Below are 21,358 nucleotides of genomic sequence, written 5' to 3'. Positions count from 1 at the left end.
ATCCACTCGGCCTCTCGCTGGCGACGGGCGCGGGGGCGGAGCCGCCGGCGGGAGCGGGGGGAGGCGGGGGACGCGCGGCGCGATTGCCCAGCAGAAAGGAAGGTGCTCCACTTCCGGGTCAGACCCTTCCCCCGCCTCCCTCGGCCTCCGCCATGGCGAGCGGTAGCGGCACCGGGGCCGCGGCGGCGGCGGCGGCGACGGCGAATCTGAATGCGGTGAGGGAGACCATGGACGGTGAGTGCCCGTTTCAGCCCCTTTCCCTCGCTTCCGCTTCCCGAAGCCCACGCCCGCCGGCGGGGGTGAGCCCAGGAGGCCTTTAGATCCACGCCCTGCGCCCTGCGGCATCCTTGAAGATCCTCCCCAGGGCCCCGCCTGGGCCGCACGGCCGATGGCCCCATCTTTGGAGAGCGGCCCTCGCCCCGGCGTAGTTGGTCGCGGGCACGGCGTTTCGGCCCCGACGTCAGTGCGACGCGCGCGGGGATCCTACCGCGCGGGACCCAGTGCGCCACCGGCCTCCCCGCGCTCGCCCCGCGCGCCACGCCCCCTCCCGCGCCGGGTCCTCGGGGCCTTGGCCTCGCGCGCCGCGCCCACGCCACCCAGTCTGGCCCGCGTCCCCCCCGGGTTAGAGCCGCACCGGCAGCCGACGACGGAAAACGCGGGTTGGCGTCACCCTCTCCCCTCAAGCGCGGGCCCCACCGCTTCCTACCTCTGGCGGTGAGCTTGGACAGGCCGCCTGTGAGCCTGCTTCTTGTTTTCTGTAAAATGAGGTTACCTCCTAGGGTTATAACGGGAGTATTGAAGATAACCAGGGAAAGGTGATCGTTGAAAGATACTGTATTTTTTTTTTTTTTAGCTTTCTTTTATTTCTGTTCATTGTCCCTTAAAAATTTCATTAGTAGTATTTGCTCAAGTGATTTTTGGCACCTGTTGCTATAATCATATTTTGTTCTCTTTATTTGTTGCTGTATTTATTGACTTACAGTGGTAAGTGCCCTGATTCTGTATTATTTTTTTTGTGTATTAGAAGATGGCATCCCACTTGGAAACGTCTTTGTCTCCGTATTATTCGCTTCCGCCAATATGAATGTGTGATGGATGTTAAACATGGCTTTTTGAATTTTCCAGGGGACACTCACATCTCTGAAAACATAACCTCACGGAGTTACTACTAAGCAGTGTCAGCCTGCATGCCACATCTCTGGCTCCTTCACTGTGGTCACCACTTCCTAAGACATCCCCTTATGGGAGTTGCAATGAGACTTCTGGCTTTTTCCGCACCAGCTGCTGCTTTCCTTTTCAAAGAATTCCCTGTATCATTAGAGCCTTTTCATCTGTTTCATTTACAAAATATCTGCCTTTCTGTTTTTCTGAAAAGTAGAATTTTGTTCTTAACACCATAGTCATCCTATTTTCCCATCCTTCTTGATGAGTCACAGCTTATTTGTTTTATTTTGTAAGTGAATTTATGTACGTAGAAACTTCATGTATCTGACATCATAATATCTTTGCTTGGAATCCAATGTGTTTTTGAACAGGTTGGAGAGAATGAAGCCTCACTTCTAGTGAACTCTCTTATTTTAGCTGTGTTTAGGTTCCTTAACTATATGGCCATAGGATCCCATTTCAATAGAATACTCACATTTTATCTGTGGGGGAACTACTTATGTAGAAATGAGAACTGATAGTTTGTATTGTTTACATCAGGATTTTTACTGGGAGAACTTTGTGTAAAATTAAGATTATAGAGAATGGAAGAACATGAAAAAAAATGAAGAAAGACCAGATTAAAAAAAAAAAATTGGAGGAGAGAAGGGGTGGATTAGAGAATACTGCTCCTCTCTCTACACATGGTTTGTCCACAAACCAAAAGGTAGAAAGAAAGGTCCCAGGTTGGCAGCGGATCAACATTTGTTAAATGTGACAGACACTGCCCGGCCGGTGTGCCTCAGTGGTTGAGCGTGGACCTGTTATCCAAGAGGTCACCGGTTCCATTCCCAGGCAGGGCATATGCCCCGGTTTCTGGCTCGATCCTCAATGGGGGGCATGCAGGAGGCAGTCAATTGATGTTTCTCTCTCATAGATGTTTCTATCTTTTTCTGTTCCTCTCTCTCTAAAATAATCAATACCAATGTATTTTAATGTTTTTTAAAAAAGTGACAGATACTGTCTTATCCATTAGAACTTTAAACTTACATAAAATCCCTGCTATTGTGCCATAATTGGGTCTAAGACAATCAGTTCCAAACTATCTGAAGTTGAATTATTGTGGTCACTGTAAAACTTGGCATATGTTCCATGGATATTTTCCATGCTATCTAGAGGCCCAGTGCACGGATTTGTGCACAGGAACAAAGGAAAGCATAGTGATACTTATACTGTAAATAATTGACCATACAATGAACTGAAAAAGTCCTAAATGGCAGTCATTTTATAATCTTACCTTCTTCTGCTCACATTTTCAGAAATAAAATTAGTTTGCCCGAGAGGCTGGGCTGACTTACTCAAACATCATTATTATTTGTAATTCTGGTAATATGGGATTTCACTTGTATTTAAATCTATCTATGAGAGCCAAACTAAAGTGGTCAAAACTTTTGGAATCTGACTACCCTCCTTCAAGATGTAGTAGTTCTCCTCATTGTCTTACTCCTTCCCTCCCATCAGTATTAGCTAACAGTGATTTAATTTTTTTAATCTATCTTTATTGTTGAAAGTATTACAGATGTCCCCTTCCCCCTCTCCCCAGGGACCACCTCCCCCCTGCTCCCATCCCCTCCCCAGGCCTTCTCCACACTAGTTTCTGTCCATGGGCTATGCATATATGCATATAAATTCATTAGTTACCCACCACCACCACCACCACTTCCCTCTGAATCTTTTCTGTTGTTCATCGGTTTATATTGTTCATTGGATTCCACGTATAAGTGAGATCATGTGATACTTGTCTTTCTCTGACTGGCTTATTTCACTTAGCATAATACTCTCCAAGTTCCCATGCAGTCTCAAAGGGTAAGAAATCCTTTTTTACAGCTGCATAGTATTCCATTATGGAAACACTAGAGGCCCAGTGCATGGATTTATGCACAGGTGGGGTCCCTTAGCCTGGCCTGTGCCCTCTCGCAATCCGGGACCCCTTGGGGGAATGTTGGACTGTAGGGTTTTGGCCCGATCCCTGCAGGCCGCAGGATGTCACAGTGCTGAAGCGGCAGGCAGCACCTGTCGCCACCGCCCGGTAGTGCTGCCACGGAGGTGGGAGAGGCTCCTGCCTCCCCAGCTGCGCTCGCCAGCCAAGAGCCTGGCTTCTGGTTGAGCAGCACTCCCGTGTGGGAGCACACTGACCACCAGAGGGCAGCTCCTGAGTGTCTGCCCCCTGGTGGTCAGTGCACATCAGAGAGACTGGTCATTCTGGTCGTTCAGTTGTAACGGTTGCTTTGGCTTTTATATATATTGACTAGAGGCCAAGTGCACAGATTTGTGCACATTGAAAGGAAATTAATTAGAAGGTGGCCAGTGGGGCAGGATTGGGCGAGACAGGCTGGACACGCCCTGGAGCCAACCTCTCGCGGTACCTCTCGCGGTCCCTCCCCGGCTGGCCGCAGCTGGGCCGGCACCGGGGCTCAAAGGGAGGGCGTTTATGGAGTGAGCGGAGTCTGTCTGGCAGGTGGGTTCCCTCGGCCTGGCCAGCAGGGATCGGGCCAAAATCGGCAGTTCGACATCCCCCGAGGGGTCCCGGAGTGCCAGAGGGCACTCTGCAAAATTGCTGTCGCTCAGCAGCACCTGTATTGAGCATCTGCCCCCAGTGATCATTGCGCGTCATAACTGTCAGACAGTCAACCGGTGGCTTAGACTTTTATATATATAGATACCACAGTTTTTTAATCCATTCATCTACTGATGGGCTGTTTCTAGATCTTAGCTATTGTGAAGTGCTGCTATGAACGTAAGGGTACATACATTCTTTCTGATTTGTGTTTCTGGCTTCTTAGGGTATATTCCTAGAAGTGGGATCACTGGGTCAAATGACAGTTCCATTTTTAATTTTTTGAGGAAACTCCACACTGTTTTCATAGTGGTTGTACATTCCCACCAACACTGTATGGCAACTGAGTATATAGGAGAGAGAGGAGCTCAAAGAGCCTGACATTTAAAAAGGGGATGTAGGAAGAGAATGTTGAGCATTTAAGAGTGAGAGTAGATGATCTTATGCAATAGACCTTATACTAAATCGGGGCCAGGATCAGAAAAAGAGATTTAATTTTTAATGGCTGTTAGTAGTTTACAAGGATTGTAGAACTCAGCTATAAATATTTGTAATTTTATTGTGAAATGAAAGGACTTTGATAAAGACACCTTAGCAAAGTTTTTGTCTTTTGTTTTTCAACAAAATGGCAGTAACTTAGCTAGACACTTTCTCAGTATTATGCAGCAAAAAGTCTTTTAAAAATGGAAATCTGATCTTGTCACGCTCCCATTTTATAATTTCTAATAGCTTCCCAAAGTTCTAAAATCTTCAATTGGGCATTAGTAGATTTTCATGTCTGCCTTGTCTCATATTTTACAGCTATTTATCTCCTTTAATTACATTGCATTTGCATGAGCCTTTCTCATCATTTTAAATTTATCAAATTCTCCCCATTGCAAGCTGTTTCTTGGTCCCTAGTCTTTGCCTTTCCTTCTGCCTTTGCATTAGTTAAGTGGATATATTTTTACCCTTTTAAAGCTTGTCACTTCCTCAGACAAGTCTTCTTCCTCAAACATGTGTCCTTCAAAACTAGGTAAAATGCCCTTGTAACTTATTTTGGAAGTATGGTATTTTCCTTATCATAACTGGAAGCAGCTATTTTAATACCTGTCTCTTCTCTTAGACTGTAATATTCATGAGAACTAGGACCATATCTGTGTTGTTCACAACTACATTTTCAGCAGTAGCATGGTAGACACAATACATATAGGTACTAGTTACACAGAGGACACTACAGAAATACTTAGTAATTACAGACAGTTTGTAAAGTTAGGAAGTAAAGATCCATGTGAATTGTAAAAGAAAGCTTAAAGGAAGAAATGCAGATACTGAAGTAGAATTATATGGAGGGAAGAGAAAAGGCAGAGGTGAAAAGCACAAACAAAGGTATGAAGTTGGGAATAAGTATAGCATCCTATATAATAAAAGGCTAATATGCAAATAGACCTAATGGCGGAACAACCAAAAAACTGGTTGCTATGATGTGCGCTGACCACCAGGGGGCGCGTGCGGAACATGGCAGGCATAGGCCATGGTGGGATGGTGGAGCAGGTGAACGGGGGTGCCAGACCAAGGTAGCACTCGGGTGAGCCTCTGGTGGTTACTGAAAATTCTTTGCTCCTGCGTGCCGCGGTCCCTCCAGGTGCTTGCACCTGCTACTGGCGCCAGCCCCTATCACTTGATGCCGTCAGCAGGTGCAAGTGGCGGCTGCCAGCTTCTCCACCTCCCCCTGCTCCTGAGGGGCGATCGGGGCAGCAGCTGCCACTTGCACCCACTGCTGGAGCCGGCTCCAATCACTGCACCGTCAGCGGGTGCAATCGGGGCCGGTATGGGCAGCATGTGGGAGCAGGGCTGCCGGCAGGCAGGGAACCAGGGGTCGCAGCGGGAGGAGCTGAGACCCGCTCCTGTGCCCACCGCAGCCTCACACCTCACAGTTCCTTTCAAGGTGCACAAATATGTGCACTGGGCCCCTACTTTATATATAAGGATCTACCATGAAGAAAAGCTGGAGAGAGAGGAGAATTTATCAGGAACAGTTAATGACAATGGTGATGATGATGTTGGAGAGTTGGAATATGGTCAGAATATGTGTTCTGATTATCTGTTGCTCCATAACAAACCACCCCAAACTTATGGCATAAAACAATAAGAATTAGTTATCTGTTAATGGTTCTGGCTGTTAACCAGGCTCATGTAGATCAGTGGTTGCCAACCAGTGGTTCGCGGACCACTGGTGGTCCATGAGATCCAAAAGGTTGGAGACCAATGGTTTAAGGTAACCTTTGGAGCAGCGGTCGCCAACCGGTGGTCTGTGGACCACTAGTGGTCCGTGAGGTCCAAAAGGTTGGCGACCGCTGATGTAGATAGTTGCACTGAGGGTGTCTCATGCATTGCAGTTGGATAGTACTGAGTCTGGAGTCATCTCAGTGCTTCCTTACTCACATGATTACTAGTTGATGTAGACTGGTAGCTGGGCTGTCAACAGAGCTGTTGTCTGGAACATGTGGGTTTTCTCACACTTGGAGGCTGGGTTCCCAGGGAGAGTGTCTCAAGAGAGAGCAAGGAGGAAGCTATGTTGCATTTTTAAAACTATCCTCAGAAGTCATGCAGTGACACTATTGGGAGATGCAGTCTTCCAGAGCCTTGAGCATACCTACACATTCTTGCTCTGTATGCCAAGAATACAAAACCGTGGCTGCTCTTTCCTCCAGTTTCTCAGGTTGGTGTTTACAGTGAGTAGCAGTGAGGGATGAGATAACATCTACCTACAGATAAAGAGCAGACTTGCTGACCTACTTATTGTAAAACTAGGGTTTTTCCAAGCTCAGTGTTCTTCAGCTATGAATATGGTTTGTCAATATAATGTATTACCTCACTAAGTCAAAGAAGAAAATCCACCTGCTCATTTGAATGACTCATGAAAAGGTATTGATAATATCAACCTTTTTTCACGATTTTAAAGTCTTAGCAAAAGAAAACAGTACATTTATAACACACTAAAGGATAGCTATATGAAACCAACATCATCCTTAACATTAGTGTTAAATGCATTCTAAATAAAATTGGAAGTACCTGCTAGTTTTACCAGGTGTACCGGTTAATAATGCAGATTTTGTAATCAAAGAAAACACAATTATTTCAAGAGAAACATCAAAAGTGCTTTATTCAAAGTAATGTCCATCGCTAGCTACACATTTCCCCCTACCTTTCAGGTAATTTGTGGATACCGTCCCAATAGAACTTTTCTTTTTTTGAGGCAAACCATTCAGAGGCCCAATTTTCCACTTCTTGGTACGTTTTGAAGTGCTGCTCAGAAAGTGCATGTGCCATTGAGCGGAACAAGTGGTCATCTGAAGGAGCAAGGTCTGGTGAATATGGTGGGTGGGTTAATACTTCCCAGGCTAGATCTTTTAATGTGTCTTTAACTGGTTTTGAAGTGTGTGATGGGGCAGGGGAGAGCAGTTAGGGGTGACCAGGCCTTCAGAGGAGGGCAGTTGGGGGCGACCAGGCCTGCAGGGGAGGGCAGTTGGGGGCAACCAGGCCAGCAGGGGACGCAGTTAGGGGTGACCAGGCCTGCAGGGGATGGCAGTTGGGGGCGACCAGGCTGGCAGGGGAGGGCAGTTAGGGGTGACTAGGCTGGCAAAGGAGGGCAGTTAGGGGTGACTGGGCCAGCAGAGGAGGGCAGTTGGGTGGGACCAGGCCTGCAGGAGGAGACAGGGGCAACCAGGCCAGCAGGGGAGGGCAGTTAGGCATCGATCAGGCTGGCAGGGGAGTGGTTAGGGGGTGATCAGGCTGGCAGGCAGAAGCAGTTAGGGACAACCAGGCAGGCAGGCAGGTGAGTGGTTGGGAGCCAGTAGTCTTGGATTGTGAGAGGGATGTCTGACTGCCCGTTTAGGCCTGATCCCAGTGGGGTCCCAGATTGGAGAGGGTGCAGGCTGGGCTGAGGCACACACACCCTCCCCTCCCCCATGCACGAATTTCGTGCACCGTGCCTCTAGTATTCAAAGAAAAGGAAATCTCAAGAATGGTTTACCAAAAGAATATAACCTTAGCCAAAACCGGTTTGGCTCAGTAGATAGAGCGTCGGCCTGCGGACTGAAAGGTCCAGGTTCGATTCCGGTCAAGGGCATGTACCTTGGTTGCGGGCACATCCCCAGTAGGGGTTGTGCAAAAGGCAGCTGATCGATGTTTCTAACTCTCTGTCCCTCTCTCTTCCTCTCTGTAATATATCAATTAAAAATATTTTAAAAAAAAAAAAGAAAAAAAAGAATATAACCTTAAATGGATAAGAGCAGAAACAACAGAAAATAAGAACTGGTTATAAATAAGTAGTTAGCTATGAAACAAGAAGTAATTATGGTGGAAAATTAGAAATCTTAAAATAGAGTTATTAACGTAAGTTAAGCAGATAGCATAGATAACAGCCTGAATTCAACTGAAGAGCAAAGTATTAGTATGTTGGAATATCAAAACTAGAGAAATGAAAGTGGGAAGGGGCTGTCAGCTTTCAGTCACGATGAAATAACAGGGACTAAACCCTCCTACCTGAAACAACCAAAATACCCAGGCAAAGCATGCAGAATAATGATTTTCATTTCACTGGACATCAGGCAGCAAAGGCAGTGACCCCAGCAATATAGGAAACAAGTGAAGTGAGCCAGATAGTTTACTCAGCTTACTGCCTTCAGAGAAGTTTCCAGACCACCATGCAGTGTGGTTCAGGCAGCAATCCAGATGGAACCCAGTGGACACCCTGAATTTAGCAGAAGGAGCTTAGAGTCCAGGGAGACCACCAAAGGGAGAGCCTGCAGGACAGAGTGCCTAGGAAAAAAGTTTCACCCAGAGAGAATTCTGGGAGGTCTGCAGAAGGTCTCCCTAAAGTATTCAGCAGAGCATTGAATAGCACATGTATGCAGGGAAAGTACCCCAAAAGCTGAGGCAAGAACCAATCGAAAGAAATAGAGGGAACAATATACCATGCTCACACAGGGCTGAGAATAGTGCCTATATCTACCAACTAAAATGGAAAACTTCATAATTCACAAGACTGGGCAGAGTACTCAGGTGGATCTTACCTCAGCAATGGGGAATAATTAGCCTTAAACTTAAGTAGAGCTCCAGTCCTGACTAATAAATCTTAAAAGACCCAAAAGGATCAAACTGTTTCCAGATAACTACCTCATTACAAAAATCAGAATATAGAAATAAAAAAAAAATCCATCAGCCAACAAGATAAAATTCACAATGTCTGCCATCCAATAAAAAATTATTAAGTATGCAAAGCAGGAAAATGTAACCCACGATGAGAAAAATTCAGTTGAAACATACCCAAAATTGCCACAGATGTTAGGATTAATTGACAAAGACATTAGAACTGTACTCCATGTGTTCAAAAGTTAAGGAGAGGAATGGAAGACTTAACAGTTTTTAGGAGGACTTAAATTAATAGGTGATTTAATATTATTAACTTGTCCATTTGTCCCAAAATAATATGTAGATTTCATGCAATTCAAGTCAGTATCCAAATGGAATTTGTTTTTAGAATTGATCAGTATTTTAAGTTCATGGAGAGAATGAAAGGGCTTATGATAATAAAAGGTAACAAAAGTTTCTTTAACCTACAAGCAGTATAAAGTTAATAATTAAAATTGTGGCTCTAACACAAGGTACACATGCAACAAATCCATAGGTATATGGGACTTTATGATAATGGTTACATCGTAATTGAGTGGTAAAAGGATAGATTGTTCAATAAATAGTTTTGGGCAACTGACTTATTTCAGGAAGGAAAAGTTAGATATTCTATTTTCCCTCTAAACTCTAGGGAGTTAAATATTTATGGGGGTGGGAGAGTTGGGGATATGTTTTCCAAGTGCTGGAAGAGAATATTAGTGAATAATTTTATAATCTTTCTAAGCATAATACCAAGGGAAAATGGTACAGGAAAGCAATAGATAACACATTAACCATTAACTTAAAAATTCCTAAAAAGAAAGTTTAATGTGGCCAGTGTGTTTACTTCTTGTGGTCCTCTATGATAATGTTTGTCATGTGAAAGACAGATACTTTTATAAACTATAATAAAATGAAGTACTATAAAAAATAAAGTTAAAAACATAAGCTTTCATTTTTTTTATTCTTAGGCTCAATAAAGATGTATACTCAGTCACATTGGAAAAGTTTTGAAATATTTTTAAAGCCTTAAGTATGTATATTACTGACTGAACAGCTGCACTTCTAGGAATTTATCCTAATAAAATAAAGTTAGTATGTACAGATGCTTACCACCATATTATTTTAATGGGGGACAACATGAGAGCTACCTAACTCTTAAAATGGAGTGGTTAAGTAATGTCTGATGTTTCCATAAAATGTAATGTTATGTGACTGACTCAATTGCATTGTAAAAGAATATAAAAAGTATGGAAATGTTCAGAATAATGATGCATAAATTTTAGATGAATATTAAGTGGGTGGTGGAATAAAAAGCAGTTGTGTGGTGGGAGGTTTTAAGTTTATTTTGAAGTTTCTAGAGCTAAGTAAGGGCAAGACAGTTTTATCTGTCTATTTCCAAATGTAAGGATGCCATGCTAGTTCTTTGGTATTTATAGTAGTATACAAATTAAAAACAAAGTATTATGTGCATTTTTTAAAATGTAAGATTTTGGTTTTAAAATTTTTCTTTTTCAGTTCTGCTCGAGATTTCAAGAATTTTGAATACTGGCTTAGATATGGAGACTCTGTCTATTTGTGTACGGCTTTGTGAACAAGGAATTAATCCAGAAGCTTTATCGTCAGTTATTAAGGAACTTCGAAAGGCCACTGAAGCACTAAAGGTAGAAATCCAGTTGTTATTTCATTCTAAATAAAGATGCTTTTGTTTAGGAAATGATTAATGATGAAGTTATGTGAAACATCTTAAACAAGATTAAAGTAACATCTATCCACCATCAAGAGAAATTCTGAAGAGCAAAAGCTTAGTAGCATATGTTCAGATCACAAAAGTCGCTACTGTCATAGACCATGTTGTTTCTTTCCTAGTAGTCTCCCTTAGAACTTTCCCTGTGTTGTGGGTAAAATTGTGTCTGCCTGAAATAAAATATGCTCAGGTCCAGTATCTGTGAATATGACCTTATTTGGAAATAGTATATCTGCAGGTATAATCAAGTTAAGATGAGATCATAATGGATTAAATGACTGATGTCCTTATAAGATGTGGGAAATTTAGACACAGATACACAAAGTACCATGTGAAGGCACAGACACAGAGGGGAGAGTGCCATGTAACGACAGAAGTAGAGATTGGAGTGATGACATCTACAGGGCAAAGAAGGCCAAGGATTATGGGCAGCCACAAGAAGCAAGGAAGGATCCTTTGCTAGAGCCTTCAGAGAGTGGGTGCCCCTGCTGACACCTTCATTTTGGGACTTCTGCCTGCAGAACAGTGAGAGAATAAATTTCTATTGTTTTAAATTACCCAATTTGTGGTCCTTTATTATGGCAGACTTAGAAATCTAACACAGGTTTACTGCTGGGAAGTGAAGTGCTTCTATAAGAAATACCTTCAAATGTGGAAGTCGCTTTGGCATTGGGTAATGAATAGAGATTGGATGGTTTTAATGCACTTAATAAGAAAAGCCTAGAGACTGTGGGTAGATTGATGAACATTAAAGATGATTATGGTGAGGGCTCAGAAAGACAGGAGAGCTGTAGAGAAAGCTTTAATCATCTTAGAGAATACATATAACATTATGAACAGAATATTGCAAGGAATATGGACAGTAGGGCTTCTGGTAAAGTGTCAGAGGGAAATGAAGATCATATTATTAGGCACTGGAGGAAAGACTATTCTCACTATAAAGTGAAGGAGCCCTGGCTGAATTATGTTCTGTTGAAAGGAAAATAAAGCTCGTAAGTGATGAACTTGGATATTTAGTTGAGGAAATTTCCAACTTGTGGAATGTGCAGCTTAACTGTCTTCTTGTTCCTTATAGTAAAATGAAAAAGGAATGAGAAATTGGGGAGGAACGGTAAGCAAATAGCAACGACACTTGCTTTGAAAAATTCTGAGCCCATCCAGATAGCACATTCTGGAGATAAGGACAGGAGTGTGGTTGAGGAACCTTTTGGTGAAGAGATTAGGTGTGTTTCATAGATGCAGTCAGCCATCTCAGCACAAAACACTGCCAGCTTGGACTGAAAGGGACCTGTACAGTACAGAATGAAGGAAGGCTGTCAGACTTCTGGCATTCCATAGGCAGGAACTTGGTGAGCGAGCTAACCAGCTGTGAACATGAATTTATTCAAGAAAAGGGAAGAATGACTCAGGGGTCTCAGAGACCAGGGAGCTGCTGAGGGCAATTGGGCTGCATTGCCAACATGGGCCCAAAGGACCACCTTTTGTCCAATTCAAATCTAGCACCTTTCAGCTGCTGAGATTGGGAACAGGAAAAGCGTTCCTTCTCTTGATTAGACACACTCTGATTTAAAATCTCAGGTGATTTTTATTTCCATGTTTATATAGCACCAACTCACCATTCAAGAATACTGAAATTTCCAGTTAGTCCTGTTTAAAACTTCTAAAGACAAAGTGGCTTTTTTTTTTAGCCTTATTTCTTTTATTTGAGAAAATAGAACTACCGTATTTTCTGGCGTATAAGACAACTTTTTAACCCAGGAAAATCTTCTATACGCCCAGTCGTCTTATACACCGGAAAATACGGTATGTAAAACACATAGCTTACCCATCTCAGATTGTTATTCTCCAATAAGTTCCAGTGATTTGGGTTGTTGGTTTTTTAAATATTTTGGTTATTAAAAGAACACAAAAGATAAACATTTTCAGAGAAAATATTTTTCATAAAGAGGATATCTATGCAACTCATTGCCAACACCCTAGAAGTCCCCTTATGCTCCCCCCATCACTGACTTCTCTTTCCTGCTTCCCCCTCAGGTAACTACTGCCCTGATTTTTATGGTAGACACTTTTAATGTGATATAAATGTAATCTTTTAAAAAATATATTTTTATTGATTTCAGAGAGAGGAAGGAAGGGAGAGGGATAGAGAGAGAGAGAGAGAGAGAGAGAGAGGAACATCGATGAGAGAGAAACATTGATTGGCTGCCTCCTGCATGCCCCCTACCAGGGATCGAGCCCCCACAACCCAGACATGTGCCCTGACCCCAGATGGGTCAACACTCAACCACTGAGCAACACCAGCTGGGCAGTACAATCCATTTTTTACTGGGTTCTTTTATTTAACATGTTTGTGAAGTTCATTTATGTTGTGTGTAACTATAATACACTAGAGGCCCGGTGCATGAAATTCGTGCACTGGGGGTGGGGGGGGTGTCCCTTAGCCCGGCCTGCAACCTCTCCAATCTGGGATCTTTCTCACAATCCGGGACTGCTGGCTCCTAACCGCTCGCCTGCCTCTGCCTGATTGCCCCTAACCATTTCTCCCTGCCAGCCTGATTGCCCCCTAACCTCTCCCCTGCCGGCCTGATCGACACCTAACTGCTCCCCTGCTGGCCTGATTGCCCCCAACTGCCCTCCCCTGCTGGCCGGATTGCCCCCAATTGCCCTCTCCTGCAGGCCTGGTCACCCCCAACTGCACTCCCCTGCCGATCATATTGCCCCCAACTGCCCTCCCCTGCAGGCCTGGTTGCCCCCAATTGCCCTCTCCTGCTGGCCTCATCGCCCCCAACTGCCCTCCCCTGCTGGCCTCATCGCCTACAACTGCCCTCCCCTGCTGGCCTGATCGCCTACAACTGCCCTCCCCTGCTGGCCTGATTGTCCCCAACTGCCCTCCCCTGCCGGCCTTATTGTCCCCAACTGCCCTGCCACAACCCGCCTCCTCCGCCAGGACCTGCCTCCTCCAGGAAGACTTGCCTCCTCCGTTCAAGGTGGCGGAGACGCTGGGACCGGCCTCCTCTGCGCCACGCAGAGCCTCGGGGACCCACAGGCCTCACTGCGCGGAGCGGCCACCGGGCCCTGCCTCCGCTGTGCACGCAGCCATCTTGTGGTGATGTCACACGAGGGCGTTTCGCCACCTAGGCTTTTATTATATAGGATTCCTTTTCACTTTAATAATGTTTTATTGTACAAATACACTAAAATATATTTTTTCTACTGTGAATGGATATTGGATTGTTTCCAGGTAGAGATTTTTGTATTGTAATGCAGTTTGAGTACTATAAAGGAACCAGAAGCAAGTAACCTAGCTGAAAAGAATGTTCAGCCCAGCCACTTTGGCTCAGTGGTTGAGCATTGACCCATGAACCAGGAGGTCACTGGTTGATTCCCAGTCCCAGCACAGGCCTGGGTTCTAGGTTCGATCCCCAGTAGGGGGCATGCAGGAGGCAGTCGATCACTTATTCTCTCTCATCATTGATGTTTCTATCCCTCCCTCTCTGAAATCAATAAAAATAAAATTAAAAAAAAGATCATCCAAGAGATTACCAGTGATAATAGTGAATACCATTCTAGATAGTATAATGCTACTTTAAAAATAAAAGTATTACACTTAATTTTATTGAATGAAATAACCTTCCTCAGGTTGCTTCTCTAGATTAAAGTTTATCCTGTATTTACTGCTACTATTGGATTGGAGTTGGGATTGGTTGATAAAGAGTTATAAGCATAAGGTTGTTCTACCTTTTTTGTGTGGTTGCTGCTAATGAATTTTTTTTCTTGTACTTTTTACTTCATTTGGTATGAAAAATAGGGTAAGGAGAATCTGTTCCTGCTGCATTCTATCTTTACCTAGAAATCCTAGTGATTCGAATTATCTTTCTCTTTCACAGACTGATATCTTGAGGAATCTGGGTGAGGGAGAAACGGGCAGGGCAGAGTGGGCCATTTGAATTAACAACAGTGAGCCTTGGCCACTGTGACAAGTGATTAGTGTCAACCTGAGCACTGTAGAGTCGTTGGTTCTGTTCCTGGTCAAGGGCACATACCTGGGTTGCTTAGCACTGAATTTTTGTATTGTTTCCTCAGTACTACTATTAATGGGTAAGCAATTATTTACATATTATAATTTCAAAAATTCTAGGCAAGACCTACTTTTCTGTACCTTCTACTTTGTGCCATGGTGTCTTGAATCACACTATCATTGATGTATTCCTATACACTAAGCCTTGCTCTTTCTCGTAGCTATCCTGAACCATCACTAATCTAAGGGTGAGTGATGTATCTCACTGTGTAGGAAGGTCTGCAACACGGGGACATTTTAGTTGAGAGAGAAACGAGGGATTAAGTTCAATGGTCCAACCCATCCTTCCAAAGAAAGGAATAAATTTGCACAGAAAAGAGTTTGGAAATGAAGGCTACTAGCACTGGTTTTTCCCAGGCCCAATGCTTACAAATTTTTGGAGTCTTTAATGTTCATCTGGTAACTATATGGGTTTCTAGGATGCGATTGCTGTCCATTCTAATAGAAAGTAGTTCTGCATTCATCTAACATGAATGCTACACATGGTGATGGCTTACTTAGTTTAAATGAAAATAGTTGTTTCATTTTTAGTGTATCATACTTGATACATTATCTTAGAGAAATTCTAAGATTAATATGAAAATGGAATGGGACAAGACAGATTACATTGCATTAAAGTTAAGGTGCTTTAATTCTAAAAATCCTAAAATTGTATATATTATTTCAAGTCTTTTTGAAGTATATGATACTGAGAATGGGGTTAGGAAGATGAAAGAGTGAGTAACTAAAGGTTATGTGGCTAAAGCTAGTAGAAGAACCATTAAGGGTTCTTAGAACAAGGGACAATTTTTTTCAAACTGGGTTTTAATTATTGTGAATTTAGTAAACTCAAAGAAGGGCAAGGCTAATTAAGAATAGCTAACTATATGGAAAAACAAGGTAAGTTCTGTTTCAGATTGAGTTATCTGTAGTATTCCTAATATCTTAAGGTATTTTCATGACAGACTTCTGAAATTAGACTAAACTTAAAAGCAGGTTTTAATTAAAAAGTAGAAGTATAAATGAATTAAAAACTTACCATGCATATCTGAAGTTAAACTTTTTAAAAATCAATATTTTCATATTTGTCATTAATAAATTATTTAAATCCTTTATTTATTTTTAAATGTATTTTTATTGATTTCAGAGAGGAAGGGAGAGAGAGAGAGAAAGATAGAAACATCAATGATGAGAATCACTGATCAGCTGCCTCATGCACGCCCCCTCCTGGGGATCAAGCCCCCTTACTAGGGATATGCCCTTGACCAGATCGAATCCAGGACCCTTCAGTCCGCAAGCTGATGCTTTATCCACTAAGCCAAACCGGCTAGGGCTATTTTTAACTTTTATTTATTGATATTTAAAGAAAGAGAAGCATCCATTTGTTTTTCTACCTAGGAGAACTAACCAGCAACCTTGGTGTATTTGGACATTGCTCTAACCAACTGAGCTTGCTGGCCAGGGCCTAAATTCTTATTTTTAGAAATATATTTGATGGAATTATATGGTGCCTTGGAATTTCTGCAGAATAATCATGGAAGGTGGTAATAGTTTGGTATAGGTGAAACAGGATTAGCCATGAGTTCATTATTCTTTTGCTCTTTTTTTCTCTAGCTTACAACCTAACAGCAAGGTCTTTTTTCATTTTAATCCTCTTTTTGCATTATAATGAAACATGCAGAAACAGACAAACTGGTAAAGACTGTGGATAAGGACTTCTATAGGTTAATTTTTCAAGTAGCAATATACTTTTACTGTATTGTTTAAATAATTTCCTACTGTTAGCCTAGCAATCAGTTTAAAAGCTAGTTCTAATGTACTACAAAAAATGAAAACCACTGCATTATCCTGACAAAACTGTTTTGATATATGTTGGGGAGGATTTGTTTGTTAATGACAGTGTGGTATTGACAAATTTATTTCCATGGTGTCTCTTTTTCTATGGTTTTATCATAATGAATCTTACTTTCCTGTTATAGGCTGCTGAAAATATGACAAGCTGACTTTCTGGAGAATTCCTAATGAGATGTCAAACTCTGCAAGAGGATTTGAAGATCGAATTGTACTCAAGAATGTACAATGAAATTACTGCATGCAGCAGTGTAGCAACATTTTCCTTTTTAAAAGAATTATAAAACCATAGCTTTATAAATCAATGAAAAGTGGCTTACAGAGAGGACTGTCAAATGTGTTTACATCACATCTTGCTTTTTTAAACAGTGTTAATGCTTTGGCATTGCAGTGTTCATATTTATTCCTTATTTATAGATCTGATAGCTTTAATTTTCTAAGCAGTCTATCAGATGTGTACATCTGGTGAGCCTGTTTGTAGTATAGAGGAACCCATTAGTAGTAATATAGTAGTTAGGACTTGCTGACATTTCCATTATAAACTTTAATTTTAAATTGTTTATGCAAAATAACTGGATTTATGTTGCATTAGGCTGAAAGTTGACAATTTCAACCACCATTTGTGAATTTTTATTTATATTCATTATATCAGAATCAAAAACATTTGTTCTAATCTGTTTAACAAAGAATGCTTAATTTTTAAACATAAAATTTGTCTGGCAGTGAATAGTGTGAACCAGATCAATTTTGTATTGGTTGAAAAATAAAACTTTTAGAAACTTAGATTTTAAAAGTAGTGATAGTACTTAGCTTTTACTTTTTATTTGTCAATTGAATCACTTAATGAGAATATTAATTGAAAATGTTTTTCTCTTAGTTTTACACTCTGAAAATGATGAAACATTTTCAACATGCAAAATTCTTCTTATGTTTATTACATAAAAATAAATTGAGTACTTACCTAATATATCTTGAGTGGTTATCTAATAACTCAGTAGATAGCTATTAACAGGAACTGTCATTCAACAAATATGTTACTATTTTCTGAAGAAATAAAGATTTCCAGTCATTAAACAAAAACTAAATAATCTAATGTTCTGTAATGTCTTTCTAAGATTATTTTTGCGTGTCATTTTTACTATAGAGTTTTAACTAATCAAAATTTGCTTCATAATAAATTTTGATTCTATTTCTGTAATAGAATCTCAATGGAATATTTTTCTCAAGACTAATACAAATTTAATCTGACTTTATTTTAGAATTTGTTAGCTTCCATTTAAATGGCAGAATAAGACAAACTGAAGTGATTTTAGTAAGGCTTACTAATATTTAAATGACAGCCTTCTGTACTATTTTAAAAATCTAGTCTTTTGAGTATTTAGACTTTTTAAATGTATGACATCTTCACCAAGTGCACTGGAAGGTCTACTGGGAGACAAGAACTTGTGATGAGAAGTCATTTATTTACTTACAGATACTTACTGCATGTTGTTATTTATAAAATTATAGAACACTTGTCAAGCTTCAAAATTTTTGTATACTTTTAGGCCATTAGAGTTAATAGTTAAATTGTTTATGACTTTATAGATTAAGTTATTTATGAATGAAACAGCAGGAAAAAATATTAAGGAATTATGTTTACAGAAGACTTCTTTAGTATGTTACGTTTCTTAAATGTAAACATATTTTTAATGCATATTTAAATAATATTTAAAGAAACCAAAGTAATGATACAGTCATAGTGTTGTGCATGTTGTCATTGACAAAAATAAAACCATTTCGGTGGTATTGGATGTACTTTTGATTTAATATATGCTTCCATGAATTCAACTTGTGTTTCTGTAGGTATTCTATAAATATTTAGATGCCCATTAGTTATATATGATTGAAGACTACTTAAAGGTAGGCTGTGTAATTTAAAATATAAAATTAGGCTTGAGGTGTAAAATGAAAGACTTGCCCTGGTAGGGAAAGGACGTAGCTATATTAACATTGCTCCAGGCTTGAAAACAGTTGGCATATCCAATATGTGAGATTATATTTTTCTATACTTCTAAATGGATATTATAAAATTTACATGTTTCAAACTTAAAAGTTTTCCAATAACTGAGTCAAGTGTCAGTTTTTAAAATTATTTAAATTAATTAAAATTAAACATTCCTCACATTAGCCACATTTTTATTGTAAAATATACACAACATAAAATTTACCATTTTAAGTTGTATAGTCATATTAAGAACATTTACATTATTGTGCAACCATCACTATCCAGAACGTTTTCTTTTTCTTTTTTTAATCTTTATTGTTCAGATTATTACAGTGTTCCTCTTTTTTCCCCCATAGCTCCCCTCCAACCGGTTACCACCCCACCCCATGCCCTTAACCCCCCCCCCCCCACTGTCCTCATCCATAGGTGTATGATTTTTTAAAAAATATATTTTATTGATTTTTTACAGAGAGGAAGGGAGAGGGATAGAGAGTTGGAAACATCCGATGAGAGAGAAACATCAATCAGCTGCCTCCTACACACCTCCTACTGGGGATGTGCCCGCAACTAAGGTACATGCCCTTGACCAGAATCGAACCTGGGACCCTTCTGTCCACAGGCCAATGCTCTATCCACTGAGCCAAACCGGTTAGGGCATAGGTGTATGATTTTTGTTCAGTCTCTTCCCGCACCCCCATACCCCTTTCCCCTCGAGGATTGTCAGTCCACTCCCTTTCTATACCCCTGATTCTTTTATATTCACCAGATTATTCTGTTCATCAGATTTTTTTATTCACTTGATTTTTATGTTCACTTGTTAATACGTATTTGTTGTTCATAATTTTTATCTTTACCTTCTTCTTCCTCTTCTTAAAGAATACCTTTTAGCCGACACTGGTTTGGCTCAGTGGATAGAGCGTTGGCTTGCGGACTGAGAGGTCCCGGGTTCGATTCCGGTCAAGGGCATGTACCTTGGTTGTGGGCACATCCCAAGTGGGGTGTGTGTAGGAGGCAGCTGATGGAAGTTTCTCTCTCATTGATGTTTCTAACTCTCTATCCCTCTCCCTTCCTTTCTGTAAAAAATCAATAAAAATATATTTAAAAAAAAATACCTTTCAGCATTTCGTATAATACTGGTTTGGCGGTGCAGAACTTTTTCATCATCCAAACAGAAACTATCCATTAAGCCAGGGATGGGGAACCTGTGTTTTGCCAAGGGCCATTTAGGTATAACACTAGAGGCCCGGTGCATGAAAATTCATGCACTGGAGGCAGGGTCCCTCAGCCCGGCCTGCCCCCTCTCACAGTTCAGGAGCCCTCAGGGGTGGGAGGTGATCAGGGGGAGGCAACGCCCCCATCACACTTCTGCTGCTGCCTCTGCCGGCCCTGGTTACCTGAGCCTCAGGCGGCCCTAGGCGGCTGGGTAGCCACCATCCGAGGCTTGCCTGCACCTCGGGCCAGCCCTGGGCGGCTCAGGGGACTGGGTGTTGCCATCTTTGAGGGTGTGGCAGTCAATTGGCATAGTCCCTCCTTATTGGCTGTGGGCACCACCATCTTTGTGAGGGCATGATGGTCAATTAGCATATCCCCTCTTTATTAGGATCATTAGCAGGCCATACAAAATTATCAACTTAAAAATTAGCCTGCTATATTTGGTCAAACATTTAATTAACTGACCCCTAATGTCTTGGAAGGGCCAGGCCAAATGAGTTCTCTGGCCTTACTCAGGCTTTATACGGCTGAGGGCCGGATGTTCCCCACTCCTGCATTAAGCAATAACTCCCTATTCTCTCCCCCAGCTTCAACATCTGCTTTCTTTCTCTATGAATTTGACTGTTTTAGGTACCTCATATAAGTGGAATCCTAGAATATTTATCCTTTTATGTCTCTTATTTTACTTAGCACGATGTCTTCATATTTCATCTGTGTTGTATCATGTATCAGAATTTCATTAGTTTTAAAAGCTGAATAATATTCCATTTTATGTATTGACTACATTTTGTCCATTTATCTGATGATGGATATTTGAATTGTTTCTATCTTTTGGCTATGGGGAGTAATGTTGCTGTCAACATTGGTGTGTAATTATTTAGCCCCTGCTTTCAGTTCTTTTCAGTAAATATGGAATTGCTGCATTGTATTGTAATTCTATAATTTTTTAAGGAACTAATTTTTTTAAAGAACTGTTTTTTTGTTTGTTTGTTTAAATAATAGCCATCCTATTAGGAGTGACATAGAGTCTAATTTTGTTTTAATTTGTATTTCCCTAGTGATGAGTGATGTTGAGCATCTTTTCATGTACTTAAACATTGGCTATTTGTATATCTTTGGAGGAATATCTGACCAAGTCCTTTGCCAAGTTTTAATTATTTTTTTTGTCATTTAGTTCTAGTTGTTCTTTATATATTCTGGCATATTAATCACTTATTGGATATTTGATGTGCAACTATTTTCTTTTATTCATGAGTTGCTTTTTTTCACACTTTTTAAAAAATTCTTTATTGATTAAGGTATCACATATTTGTCCTCATCCCCCCATTCCCATCCCACACCCCTCCCCATGCATGCCCCCCCCCCCCCTGTTGTCCTTAACCACTGGTTAGGCTCATATGCATGCACACAAGTCCTTTGGTTGATCTCTCCCCTTTACCCCCACCCTTTCCTACCCTCCCTCTGAGGCCCAACAGTCTGATCTATGCCTCCTTGTTTCTGGGTCTGTTCTTGTTCATCAGTCCATGTTGTTCATCATTTCCCCTAGATGAGTGAGATCATGTCCTACTAGAAATACACTTACAAGAACCA

The 21,358-nt window shown here is 41.2% G+C and overlaps 1 protein-coding gene across 1 annotated transcript; it reads left to right on the top strand.

Moving 5' to 3' along the window:
- Positions 1-77: 77 nt before the first annotated feature.
- Positions 78-18,357, top strand: MZT1 (mitotic spindle organizing protein 1). The gene is made up of 3 exons (XM_008144062.3): positions 78-234; positions 10,433-10,578; positions 16,698-18,357. Exons 1-3 carry the CDS (start codon positions 153-155, stop codon positions 16,719-16,721), a joined length of 252 nt encoding a protein of 83 aa, XP_008142284.2. The 5' UTR covers positions 78-152; the 3' UTR covers positions 16,722-18,357.
- The last annotated feature ends 3,001 nt before the right edge of the window (positions 18,358-21,358 follow it).

This window comes from Eptesicus fuscus, chromosome 8 (genome assembly GCF_027574615.1).
Source record: "Eptesicus fuscus isolate TK198812 chromosome 8, DD_ASM_mEF_20220401, whole genome shotgun sequence".
NCBI lineage: Eukaryota > Metazoa > Chordata > Mammalia > Chiroptera > Vespertilionidae > Eptesicus > Eptesicus fuscus.
The sequence above is the reverse complement of the archived record's forward strand: the minus strand, read 5'-3'. Positions and strand labels throughout refer to the sequence as shown.

Bases quoted from the DNA above. Each gene is read 5' to 3' on its own strand.
- MZT1 (XM_008144062.3), top strand. From the start codon at position 153: ATGGCGAGCGGTAGCGGCACCGGGGCCGCGGCGGCGGCGGCGGCGACG. The intron at 235-10,432 runs GTGAGTGCCCGT...TTTCTTTTTCAG, and splicing joins GGTGAGGGAGACCATGGACG to TTCTGCTCGAGATTTCAAGA. The intron at 10,579-16,697 runs GTAGAAATCCAG...TTCCTGTTATAG, and splicing joins AGGCCACTGAAGCACTAAAG to GCTGCTGAAAATATGACAAG.